General features: G+C 42.8%; 4 protein-coding genes across 4 annotated transcripts; all 4 read left to right on the forward strand.

The window, feature by feature from the left end:
• Positions 1 to 933: 933 nt before the first annotated feature.
• LOC118433721 lies at positions 934 to 2,930 on the forward strand. Its single transcript, XM_035845945.1, has 6 exons — positions 934 to 1,056; positions 1,124 to 1,579; positions 1,657 to 2,121; positions 2,198 to 2,419; positions 2,495 to 2,880; positions 2,924 to 2,930. Exons 1-6 carry the CDS (start codon positions 934 to 936, stop codon positions 2,928 to 2,930), a joined length of 1,659 nt encoding a protein of 552 aa, XP_035701838.1.
• LOC118433724 lies at positions 2,928 to 3,817 on the forward strand. The gene is made up of 2 exons (XM_035845949.1): positions 2,928 to 3,145; positions 3,231 to 3,817. Exons 1-2 carry the CDS (start codon positions 2,966 to 2,968, stop codon positions 3,741 to 3,743), a joined length of 693 nt encoding a protein of 230 aa, XP_035701842.1. The 5' UTR covers positions 2,928 to 2,965; the 3' UTR covers positions 3,744 to 3,817.
• A 2,391-nt stretch (positions 3,818 to 6,208) lies between these two features.
• Positions 6,209 to 7,454, forward strand: LOC118433722 (protein FORGETTER 1-like). The gene is made up of 4 exons (XM_035845946.1): positions 6,209 to 6,380; positions 6,459 to 6,704; positions 6,784 to 7,196; positions 7,275 to 7,454. Exons 1-4 carry the CDS (start codon positions 6,326 to 6,328, stop codon positions 7,452 to 7,454), a joined length of 894 nt encoding a protein of 297 aa, XP_035701839.1. The 5' UTR covers positions 6,209 to 6,325.
• Positions 7,437 to 10,228, forward strand: LOC110862911 (protein strawberry notch homolog 1). Its single transcript, XM_022112121.2, has 2 exons — positions 7,437 to 7,691; positions 7,769 to 10,228. The coding sequence occupies exons 1-2, from the start codon at positions 7,461 to 7,463 to the stop codon at positions 10,226 to 10,228; spliced, it is 2,691 nt and encodes an 896-aa protein (XP_021967813.1). The 5' UTR covers positions 7,437 to 7,460.
• Positions 10,229 to 12,544: the final 2,316 nt, after the last annotated feature.

Consider the following 12,544-nt stretch of genomic DNA (forward strand, 5'->3'; position numbering starts at 1 on the left):
AGAGGGACAACTTGGCTTTTGTCTTGATCAACACTGTAGGCGTAAATACCACCTCGCTACATCACGCGCTCGCTTCGATCCACCCTAGTAGCATCGTAGGGTTACAACCGCCGGAGCTAAATTTTGCTCGAGGTTGCATACTGGCCATACTAATCAGATAACGCAGAAAATCACAATAAAGCAACCCATACTCTGTGCGCACAGGAATTCCAGATCTGATACTACTCATGGACATTGTGCTGTGCCATCAGTTGCCCAAACATAATATGAGCAAAACAACCCCTACATGGTACGTCGAAACATGTGCACACTAAACACACTGTGTCTAACATGACACGAAGATCTTGTTTAGTGCAAACATGTGCACACTAAACAAGATCACCATGTAGAGTCATGAAGATTTTGTTTAGTGTGCACATATTTGCACTAAACAAGATCTTCATGACCCTACATGGTGATCTTGTTTAGTGCAAACATGTGCATACTAAAAACAAACAGTTGATGAGATGACCCGAAAATCTTGTTTAGTGCAACCATGTGCACACTAAACAATCAGCTTGTGGCGTGACACGACGATCTGGTTCAGTGCAAACATGTGCACACTGCCCAAACTGTGTGTGTGCTGATGTGACACCAACGATCAAATAAAGTGCAAATTAAACTAAATGCAAAGTTAAAAAAATCACACCTCGTCGCCATCGTCGTCGTCATCGTAGTCGCCCCTATGCACCCCTACATTCATGTCCCTCTTGTCCCAGCACATGCGAACAATACAAAATTTAACCTCTGTCCATTCCCTCATTTTTCGGTACCTGGACAGAGTAAGAGTGTTAAATTTGGTAATGAGATTGTGTCATCAGGATGGTGGCTACTACCATTGACGTATAATAAAACTGAACTAGATAATAATACAGAATACTAGAGTTGGGTGAAATGGCGGGTAGGCAAATTTGGAGTTTTAGCGAGACACAGGCTTTGACAAAGGAGCTGCTCAATCAGGGGCGACTCTTTGCACCCACAGGTGAGATTGACATTGGCCCCTTTGCCAACAACAAGGTAAAACGCACTCAAACATGTATATATTTTACTATTGTGATACAATTGTTTAATTCAATTTTTGTAGTTTTTGTCAAACCGATCCCCGATCCAAATAAAGAAAAAAATTACAACATTGCGGGAGAACCCTCTAATGTGGTCCAGATATATGACATTGGATCAACTATTGTCGGTAAAGCACAATGAAACCAGACCGTATTTGATTCTACGATCCATCCTGACGGCAAGAGTCGAGCGGGAGAGAGTAGGATTAACCACGAGGAAGCAGCTACCTCCTGCTCCTCCTCCTCCGCCGCCGCCGCCGCCGCCGCCGCCGCCGCAGGCGATTAAACCAATTAGATTAGATCATGGGAGCAGCCCCCTCCAGCACAACTTGGATTCAAGGCCTCTCAGCCGGGGGAACATCACAACACAGAAATGGACAAGAAAGGAGACACAGAGTTTGACAAACGAGCTGTCTAGATTGGGACTCTTGTATGCAGAAATGAACAAGATTGATTTTGCCACATTGTCACAAATTCAGGTAGAAAAAGAAATCCAGAATAATACGTACGATTATTAAGGTTAATAATAATAATAAAGGTAATAATGATAAATTAGGGGTTAGAAGCAAGAACAATCACTCAAATCAAGACAAAGCTTCGTGCCCTGAGGTGCAATCCTTCACAATGGGCAAAATTTTTGACCCTTGGGCAATTTTTAAAGGGTGGTAGAAGCAGTTTTGACTACCGAGTACAATTCCGTGAACTGTGCGCCATTTTAACGGGACGCGAAAAAAAACAAATACCAGTTGTGACACTGTCCGATGATGACGATGACAAAGACGAGGATGGTGCCGAATCATTAGTCAGACCAATACTAGTTAAAGCTCCAGAGACAAATCATGTGACGGAAGAGTACAGCAAATCAACATCAGAGGACCCAGAAATTCCTTTTGCTGACCGAGAGCAAGGCTTAGATGATTGCGAAGACCCCCTGGATAAAGCGCTTGAATACGTATCCAAGTTTCAAGGGTGGTCTAGGGTGGATAATATTGGAGAATTTTTTAAAACATGTGCTAGAAAGGTTGGATAACTAACCTATAACATATATAACCAAGCAATGATTGACTCTTTTCTGTTTTTGCACAAACACACAACAGTACAATTGTGATGCCCAGCAGCTTGGATTAATTTGTACTACATACGAAGGCGACCGCCACCGACAGGTGTCCACACAGGATCGGTTGTTTACACGGCCTCTACCCTCAGCGTCGTCATCATCATCAGACGGATGCGAGAAGCAGCCGGATGCCCTGAAATTCGCCAGGCTAGACCCAACCTTTCGAGACACTGACCAGAACTGGAAACGATTAATGGACAGTGTAAGTTGTTCCATTTTGATCAGTTAGCCAAAACTTGAAACTTGCAAAGTACGTTTTTTTTTGGTTTGTTTATAGGACGGCTGGGACATGGACGTTATTGGGTTCAAACATATTGTCAAGACGACCCGTGTGCACAAGTCAAACAATCTGGATCCAAATAAACAGATACAACCGGAGCGAAATGTTGCAATCCACCACCCCACAACCATTGTCCCTCTCCCGCTAAACCGCCAACAGCAGCAGCAACCGGACAAGAGTAGAAGCAACATTCAGACTACCGTGCGTGGAGAACCAATAGGGAGGGGTATGACAATCACCGCCGCCCTACAAGCCACTATCGTGAATCGTGATCTTCAACAGCAACAACAACAACAACGACTCGAACCACCGAGTGCTCCTAGTATCAATAAAGCCCTGTCACCCACAACCTTGGATGTCATGATGAACGGCACTCTAGAGGAGCAAGCTAATGACAACATGGCCAATAATCTTGAATTGGACAAGTGGGTAAATCAAGAGTTTGAGCCACGCAAACTGCCGAGCCCGATGGACGGCAATTACCATCCTCACACTGTGACTGAAAAGGAGCATAGAGACCTCATGACCTGCTTTAGGGGGTTGACGGACAGGGAGTGGGAAAAAATGCTTGGTATCATTGTGCAGTTGGATTTAGGACCAGAGTTGTTAGAGGACTCTACATGGGATAAAATTGTTTTAAAGGCTCAGGTACGTCCTCTCAAATCTTTAGTGGTGTAGGTTTTACTAGTCGCATCACATATAGAGACCAAAACACGTTTAATCCTTTATTTAGATCATTACGTCTCGAAAGCCCAAGCAGTTGAGAACCACGTTTCTAAACGATATCGTCCCAAATCTGGCCAGCAGATTTAATTTTCACGAGGAATCTGTGCGGTATCTGAAGCGATTCGGGCGTCCCACCTTCCGGATAGTAAACCCCTTCATTGGCATCAAATTGCTCAGATCAATTTATAAACTCTTGTCCCTTGCCCAAGTAAACAAACTGTTTCAGAAACAATTTGGCATAGTCCTGCTCAAGACGGATAACTTGACCAACTGGGAAGACTGGGAGCGCGAGTTTTTTTACTCTATACACCGGCCCGAGTTTACGGAAATGATGGACCAAGAACACGTATCTCACGCACTAACAATTATGGACGCATTAAATTATAACCTGGCGGCCTTCAGGTTTTTGTTTTCTGAAACCAAAACCAATGATTTGCAACGAGCCGCACTTGCATCAAGTTGTGTCGAGTACTTGAAACTCTTGTCAAAAAAGAGTGAGCAGTTGGTAAGAGTAATTTAAGAATGCCTTGCTAATCTTCTATCTTCTATATTATAAGCTGGAAATGTTTGTCTGCAACGGAAGTGAAAGTAATTTTCCACAACGGAAGTGAAAGTGGAGAAAGTTAAGTTTCGAATGGCGCGCGAAAATTCAAAAATTTTAATTTAATACAAAATTATTGTTCATTTACGACAACTAAATAACAATACAAGATAATCTCCATCAGATAATCACTATCTGAAAACCCGCAGATAATCCATGATAACCACTCTCAGATGACAGCCAGTGCAGTGCATACCGATACCGCTGCACCAACAGTTTCCTGCAGTGTGCACATGTTTGCACTGCACAAGATTGCCGTGTCATGTCATAAACTGTTTATGGTTGTCTGATGGTAGTTATCTTTGGGGGGCTTATCTCTGAGTGATTGTCTGATGGTGGTTATCTGCGAGTGGTTGTCTGATGGGAGTTATCTGATGGTGGTTATCTGGGAATGGTTGCCTGATGGTAGTAATCTTTTTTTTTTTTTTTGGGGGGGGGTTATCTCGGAGTGGTTGTCTGATGGTGGTTATCTTGGGGATTAGAGGGGGTTGCTTATCTTCGAGTGGTTGTCAGAAACTTGACTGTCTTTACTTTCACTTCCGTTGCGGAACATTTGCTTTTATTTCGTTGCCGGCAGACATTTGCAGCTTATAATTCTCGCTCGCCCGACGGGAGACGGGCTTATAAGCTAGTGAGTTTATATTTCTTTTTACATTTTATTGTTTAGATTTACAATATTATTTAGCCCTTAATCATTTTTTTTGCGTGCCAATCTAACCAACAAAACCTAAAACAACTCTAATTTAGGTTTCCACCACCACCACCACTTTTGCTGACAATGATCCCGAAATTCTTTTTGCCAGTGTTGATGCTTTACCAGAGGATTGGGTTCTGGGGTGGTTGTCTGATGTTGATTATATGTGAGTGGTTGTCTGTCGAGGTTATCTCGTGTGGTTATTTGGGGGTGGTTATAAGCCAAAAATAATTTTGTTTTAAATTAAAATTTTTGAATTTTCGCGCCATTCGAAATTTGACTTTCTCCACTTTCACTTCCGTTGAGGACAAATTCCTTGGACAGACATTTCCAGCTTATAATATAGATGTTATCACAATTTATTGGTACACTAACCTAGATGAACTTTATCAATTTCAAAAAAACACTTGCCAACGCTCGTGATGAGAGCTTTGTATCCAGCCAATCTGCTGACAGGTTTACAAACACCGGGGAGATTTAGGGCAACGATAAGTAAGGATGACATGAGACGAGTAGGCTATACTTGGTGACTGACTATATCAACATCGGGGCGACTAGGGGTGACTTTGAGCGAGGTGGAGCAGCTAGTTTAACAAAGTACATCATGTGCGGAATCCTGAGCGTTCGCGGATCGCCATGTATGAATAGTGGCAACGGGGTGTGAGTTGAACTTTGTAGTTAGCTCAGATTTGAACCAAACTTCTACCGCCGATGAACCCCTCCGCAGGCAATGTTTGTGCAGTGAGCACATGGTTGCACTAAACAAGATTTTTGGGCATCTCATCAACTGTTTGTGTTTAGTGTGCACATGTTTGCACTAAACAAGATTGACGTTTCGAGTCGTGAGCTGTTTGTTTAGTGTGCACATGTTTGCACTAAACATGATCGTCGAGTCATGTCTCAAACTGTTTGTTTAGTGTGCACATGTTTGCACTAAACATGATCGTCGAGTCATGTCTCAAACTGTTTGTTTAGTGTGCACATGTTTGCACTAAACATGATCGTCGAGTCATGTCTCAAACTGTTTGTTTAGTGTGCACATGTTTGCACTAAACAAGATTGGCGTGTCGAGTCGTGAACTGTTTGTTTAGTGTGCACATGTTTGCACTAAACAAGATTGGCGTGTCGAGTCGTGAACTGTTTGTTTAGTGTGCACATGTTTGCACTAAACAAGATTGGCGTGTCGAGTCGTGAACTGTTTGTTTAGTGTGCACATGTTTGCACTAAACAAGATTGGCGTGTCGAGTCGTGAACTGTTTGTTTAGTGTGCACATGTTTGCACTAAACAAGATTGGCGTGTCGAGTCGTGAACTGTTTGTTTAGTGTGCACATGTTTGCACTAAACAAGATTGGCGTGTCGAGTCGTGAACTGTTTGTTTAGTGTGCACATGTTTGCACTAAACAAGATTGGCGTGTCGAGTCGTGAACTGTTTGTTTAGTGTGCACATGTTTGCACTAAACAAGATTACACAATGGTACAATGATCCTGGTCGTTCTCTTGCTGCATTGATTTGATCAATGAGGAATACCACGTATCGGTACAGGATAATTTATCAGGCGCTCCATTACGGAACGCTTCAAAGGTAATGTACCTCGGGAGTAATGTAGGGGAATGGTTAATGGATATTTATGTTACGCCCCGTGCCGCAGTAGATTAGAACCAGAACCAGCTCAGGAAAGAGTTTCAAGCGCCCCGTTGCGCCCATCTACGCCCCAGAGTTAAGGTACTAAGGGAGCGAGGACGAGGATCAAGTACATGAAAATTTACCACATGCTCAATCAGCCAGACTTTAATCTTTGAATCAGCATGGCCATTCGCCAAATTGACGTGCCGCGGTTTAAAAAGTATATTTGTAAGGGAGGTGAGCAGTTTTATTTTGTGGGCAATATAATAAATAGTCGGGTGCTACATATACTAATGGAATTTTTTCGCTTTGCAGTTCCCAAGGAATGGGATACACCACATGCGGGGGGATTAACGGAATCAACCTCTCTATCATATATTAAGGGCCCGGAGATGACCTATTCTCCAAGAATTTTGTCGACGACGGGAGATCTTACGAAGCAGCTGGAAACTCTTGGCGGCAATGCTCCATTATCTGGTCCACTGGTCGAGTTCCTTATACGGTGCTGTCAGCGGATGAGCGAACCAATGGTGAATGGTTTTCAGCCGGGATTTTTATTGGGTAATTTTCACTAATTGGAAGATTATGACAAAAAAATCCACACCACTTTTCATCTTTATTTGTCATAAACTACAAACAGGTGATGGAACAGGGGTTGGAAAAACTCGCGAGATTGCTGCATTGTTCTGGGAGCTTTACGTTGGCATGAAAGTCAAAAAGGCTGTTTGGCTCTCAACTTCGTCCGAGTTATCCTACGGGGCAATCCAGGAATTGGACTTTATAGCCAAGCTTATCGGGACTCGCACCACGCTTTATGTACGTGTAAAAGGAAAAATCCTAGAGTTCCAGATTGGCAATTCAGATGATAATCATGACGAAAATGATGATGATACGGAAGAAGAAGAGGAGGAACAGGAGGAGGAGGAGGAGGAGGACAGTCAGGATGGGGTCGAGTTTAATGATGCTGACGGGGGTATACTATTTGCAACCTATTCCTCAATGGCCAACCCCGACATTGATGACTTTCTGGTAGACAATGATTTTGATGGACTTGTGAGTGGTCAAACTATAATCAGAATACTTGAAAGAAAAAAAAAATGTAAAACAAGATTCATTTGTTCAATGCTATAGATCATACTCGACGAATGTCATTTGGCCAAAGGATACGACACTGGGAGGACAACCATGGTTAATGGTCGTCGAAGGAAAGGGTCCGTAACGGGCAGAAACGTTGCCAACATGCAAATTCGCTACCCACGGGCAAAAATTTTGTACGCATCCGCAACCGTTGGGACAGAGCCTTGTCATTAGAAGTACATGTCGAGGTTGTCGCTGTGGGGAGAGGGATGTCTCTTCAACCCAATGTCCGAGTTTAATAAAATAGTTGTCAAGTCGTGTGGAGTATCCGTCACTGAGTTTCTCATGATTTATCTCAAGTCGCGGGGCCGGTTCATTGCAAGACCTTTACCACCGGTGCTGGACTGGAAGGTGATTATTCGAGACATTACAGACCAGGACAAACTACTGTACAACGACTGTGTCGAGATGGTATGGCTATTTGATATTTAATTAAAATCACTACCAGCATCTATTAGACTTTTGTAAAATTTAAACTTTATTTTTAGTGGCAAGCCATCCTTGCCGTCATGAAGGACAACAGGCAACCAAACATGGATTCAGCATCAAAAAAACTCGCTCGCAAAAATGATGGAAGCTACTGGGGAACTCATCAGAGTTTCTTTTCTGCCTTGCTACTAAGCTTCAGTTTACCCTCATTGGAAGAAATAACTAAAGCCTACCCGCAAGAGGATTGGGCCTATATCATTACTCTTGCCTTTACGGGTCAAAAGGCCCTCTTGAGAGACTATGCATGTGTGGACTCGAAGCTACCTCCCTCTATGACGCGGACAAGATTAAATGATGCACTTGGTCTCGTTGGGTTGCGTTTCCTACCAAGTCTCAAGGGTGCACCATTCAGCCAAGATGATGATTCATCATCCTCCATTATCGCCTCACCCATCACCACCACCACCAGCACTACAACAGCAGATACAGGAGGAGAGTTGCAATGCGCTCAAGACTTATTACACCATCATGAAACTACTACTAGTACGGGCCCTCAAACCAAGATTCCTCGCTTGGATTTCCCAGACTGCCGAAGCAGCAGCAGCAGCAGCAGCAGTAGACAGTCGTCATCGCCTGAAGAAGAAGAAGAAGAAGGATCATTCGTACACGAGTCTGACCAAGGGCAGGTGGATGATCATAGTCTTGAGGCAAGAAGAAATGACCACGACTGGGAGCATGTTCTAACTATGTGTGGGGCTGACGTGCAAATTAAAAAGGGGTTCACAGTTAGTGAGGACCAAATCAGATCCCTAATCTCCATGTATCAAGCTCTGGAGGCTCGTTTGCCCACTACACCAATTGATTACCTATTTGAAATGTTTGGAGGAGAGGAAAATGTAGCCGAAATAACGGGTCGAACGAATCGAGTTGTAGATGGGGAAATTGTTAGTAGGAAAATCGATTGTATCAAACAACAAAAGAGATTCCAGAATCAAGAGTGTAATGTGATCATCCTGTCTGACAAGGGCTCAACTGGCATCAACCTCCACGCCCAGGTGACTGAAGCAAATCTCACCCCAAAGAAAAGGCTTCACATTTGTGCAGAGCTCCCATGGTCGGCAGAGAGAACTACTCAGGGATTCGAGCGGACCCATCGAAGCGGAGAGAAATATCCTCCAAGTTACAAGATCCTAACCACAAATGTTCCCGGACAGTTGCCCTTTGTCGTGAGCATCGTGGAGCGTCTGGCCAAACAAGCTGCGATATCAAGTGGAGATCGGTACGCGGGCGAGGGGATTGACTTGGACACTTGTCTCTCCATCGATGCAAAAGTATCAAATCTGGCGTGCCGTAAGGTGATAAGTGAGTTTGTGGCACGGATAGAGCGCCACGACATGGTTGAATATGCACAGGATGCTTACGCAACAGGACTTGTGACCAAGGGGGACGGCGAGAATGATGGTGGTGGTTTGGGGAAACCAACGGTCGGGAGAAACTCAAAAACCTTGGCAAAAGTATACAACCGTGTGCTTGGAATGAAGATTGACACTCAAAAGTACTTTCACGCCTTATTCACCTGCGCCGCCCAGACCGAGTTGGATCATGCAAAAGAGATTGGTCAATTTGACCATGGTTTGAAACTTGTTAGCTTCTTGTGTAAACTAAAAAGCAACCCCAAGTATGATGTAATCTACCCGCTAAGAAGTGGTCAAGTCAGCCTCTGGACCATACTTGTAGATAGGGGACTCCCATGGAATAAGTTACAACTCGTTGTTAATGACTCTCCTAGTGCTAGTGTCGACTACTACATCAAGGGAGAAAATCAAATTATTTGTGCAATAAAACACAGGAAAAACTCGACAAAGCTTCGATTGTATACTCCTTATAATGTTGAGCATCGTCTAGTTGATGCTGACCATATTCAACGATTCAATTGGAAAAAGCTGGACTGTCCCGTTGAGGCGAAAACATGGTGGAATAGGATCTTGTCAATGACTGCAAAGCTAAACACTTGCCACCACAAAATGCTTGACATCGAGTCCCCCCTTTGTTCGTCCAAATGTGAGGGTGGAGTTCGATGCGCTATTCGACATGTCATTGTGGGAGATGTCATTTCCGCATGGCATGAGCTCACCACTGTCCTTAGTGCGTGTCCTCAATCCATCTTTATGACCGTCTTTAGGAAACGGGATGACGGAAAATCTGATCCCATAAACCAAGTGGGAGTATTGATTCCAACCAACGCGGTTGACGCATTGCAAGAGGCTCTGGCAAACAGGGTCCGGCATGACGAGGAGCAACCCTACCTCTCTCAAGACACCCCAAATGATGATGATGAGGATGAAGATGGCGACGACGAGGCGGAGGATGATGAAGCTGTCAACTTTAACCCGGAAACGTCAGAATCCGATTACTCGACCAGTGAATCCGCTAGTGGGGATGATGATGACGGGTCAGATTGCGACGAAACAATTGACGATGAAACAATGTCCATTAATTCAGATGAGGATACAGACTAGAGAATGTTCTTGTAACTCTTGATGAAAGTCTAATTTTTAGGTTTATTATTATTATTATTGTTATTATTATTACCAATTGCCTAAAGATTGATTTGTTGAATTCATTAGATTGGCCAGTTTGTAAATTTTTATTGATTCTGGTCTGTATAGTCTACCCCTTTCAATTCATTTAATAAAAACGAGCAGTAAATCATTACACGATTTAATGTTTTTTAATTAATTCTCAACACATTTTAAGACTTCTCATTCAAATTTTTCACAGTTATTTTCCGGAACGGAAGTGAAAATGGAGAAAGTAAAGTTTTGAACGGCGTTCAAAAATATTAATTTAAAACCAAATTATTTTTTCACTTATAACCACACAAGATAATCTCGATCAGACAACCACTCACACATAATCACCATCACACCACACATAGATAATCACCGTCTGGCAACCACACCCAGATAATCACTATCTGACAACCCCTAGATAATCACCCAAGATATCAACATCGACACTATTCTACAGTGCAGTGCAAACATGTGCACACTAAACGAACAGTTTATGCTATGACACGACGATCTTGTTTAGTGCAAACATGTGCACACTAAACAAACAGTTCAAGACTCGCACTTCAATCTTGTTTAGTGCAAACATGTGCACACTAAACAAACAGTTCAAGACTCGACACTTCAATCTTGTTTAGTGCAAACATGTGCACACTAAACAAACAGTTCAAGACTCGACACTTCAATCTTGTTTAGTGCAAACATGTGCACACTAAACAAACAGTTCAAGACTCGACACTCCAATCTTGTTTAGTGCAAACATGTGCACACTAAACAAACAGTTCAAGACTCGACACTTCAATCTTGTTTAGTGCAAACATGTGCACACTAAACAAACAGTTCAAGACTCGCACTTCAATCTTGTTTAGTGCAAACATGTGCACACTAAACAAACAGTTCAAGACTCGACACTTCAATCTTGTTTAGTGCAAACATGTGCACACTAAACAAACAGTTCAAGACTCGACACTTCAATCTTGTTTAGTGCAAACATGTGCACACTAAACAAACAGTTCAAGACTCGACACTCCAATCTTGTTTAGTGCAAACATGTGCACACTAAACAAACAGTTCAAGACTCGACACTTCAATCTTGTTTAGTGCAAACATGTGCACACTAAACAAACAGTTCAAGACTCGCACTTCAATCTTGTTTAGTGCAAACATGTGCACACTAAACAAACAGTTCAAGACTCGACACTTCAATCTTGTTTAGTGCAAACATGTGCACACTAAACAAACAGTTCAAGACTCGACACTTCAATCTTGTTTAGTGCAAACATGTGCACACTAAACAAACAGTTCAAGACTCGACACTCCAATCTTGTTTAGTGCAAACATGTGCACACTAAACAAACAGTTCAAGACTGGACACTCCAATCTTGTTTAGTGCAAACATGTGCACACTAAACAAACAGTTCAAGACTCGACACTTCAATCTTGTTTAGTGCAAACATGTGCACACTAAACAAACAGTTCAAGACTCGACACTCCAATCTTGTTTAGTGCAAACATGTGCACACTAAACAAACAGTTCAAGACTGGACACTCCAATCTTGTTTAGTGCAAACATGTGCACACTAAACAAACAGTTCAAGACTCGACACTTCAATCTTGTTTAGTGCAAACATGTGCACACTAAACAAACAGTTCAAGACTCGACACTCCAATCTTGTTTAGTGCAAACATGTGCACACTAAACAAACAGTTCAAGACTGGACACTCCAATCTTGTTTAGTGCAAACATGTGCACACTAAACAAACAGTTCAAGACTCGACACTCCAATCTTGTTTAGTGCAAACATGTGCACACTAAACAAACAGTTCAAGACTCGACACTCCAATCTTGTTTAGTGCAAACATGTGCACACTAAACAAACAGTTCAAGACTGGACACTCCAATCTTGTTTAGTGCAAACATGTGCACACTAAACAAACAGTTTATGACATGACATGTCGATCTCGTTTAGTGCAAACAAGGGCACAATGCACATACTGTGCATGTGCATGTGCAATACATTGGGACCTGGGACTCATTTCACCCCGAGATGTATTTTGTTTGCATCCCCCAATGTCGCCCACGTCGCCCCGGGGTTGATATATACCCAGACCAAGTACCCACAATTCACAACGAGATGCATTTAATTCATTCCGAACGCGAACTACGAATTGTTTTTACTACTCTTTGTTCAACAATGAAGTCTATACCTTCAACTTCTGCATCTCGGATGCGCAAGTACAGAGCATCGCTATCGGTTGAAAATA

This window comes from Folsomia candida, unplaced genomic scaffold (assembly GCF_002217175.1).
Source record: "Folsomia candida strain VU population unplaced genomic scaffold, ASM221717v1 Fcan01_Sc078, whole genome shotgun sequence".
Lineage (NCBI taxonomy): Eukaryota > Metazoa > Arthropoda > Collembola > Entomobryomorpha > Isotomidae > Folsomia > Folsomia candida.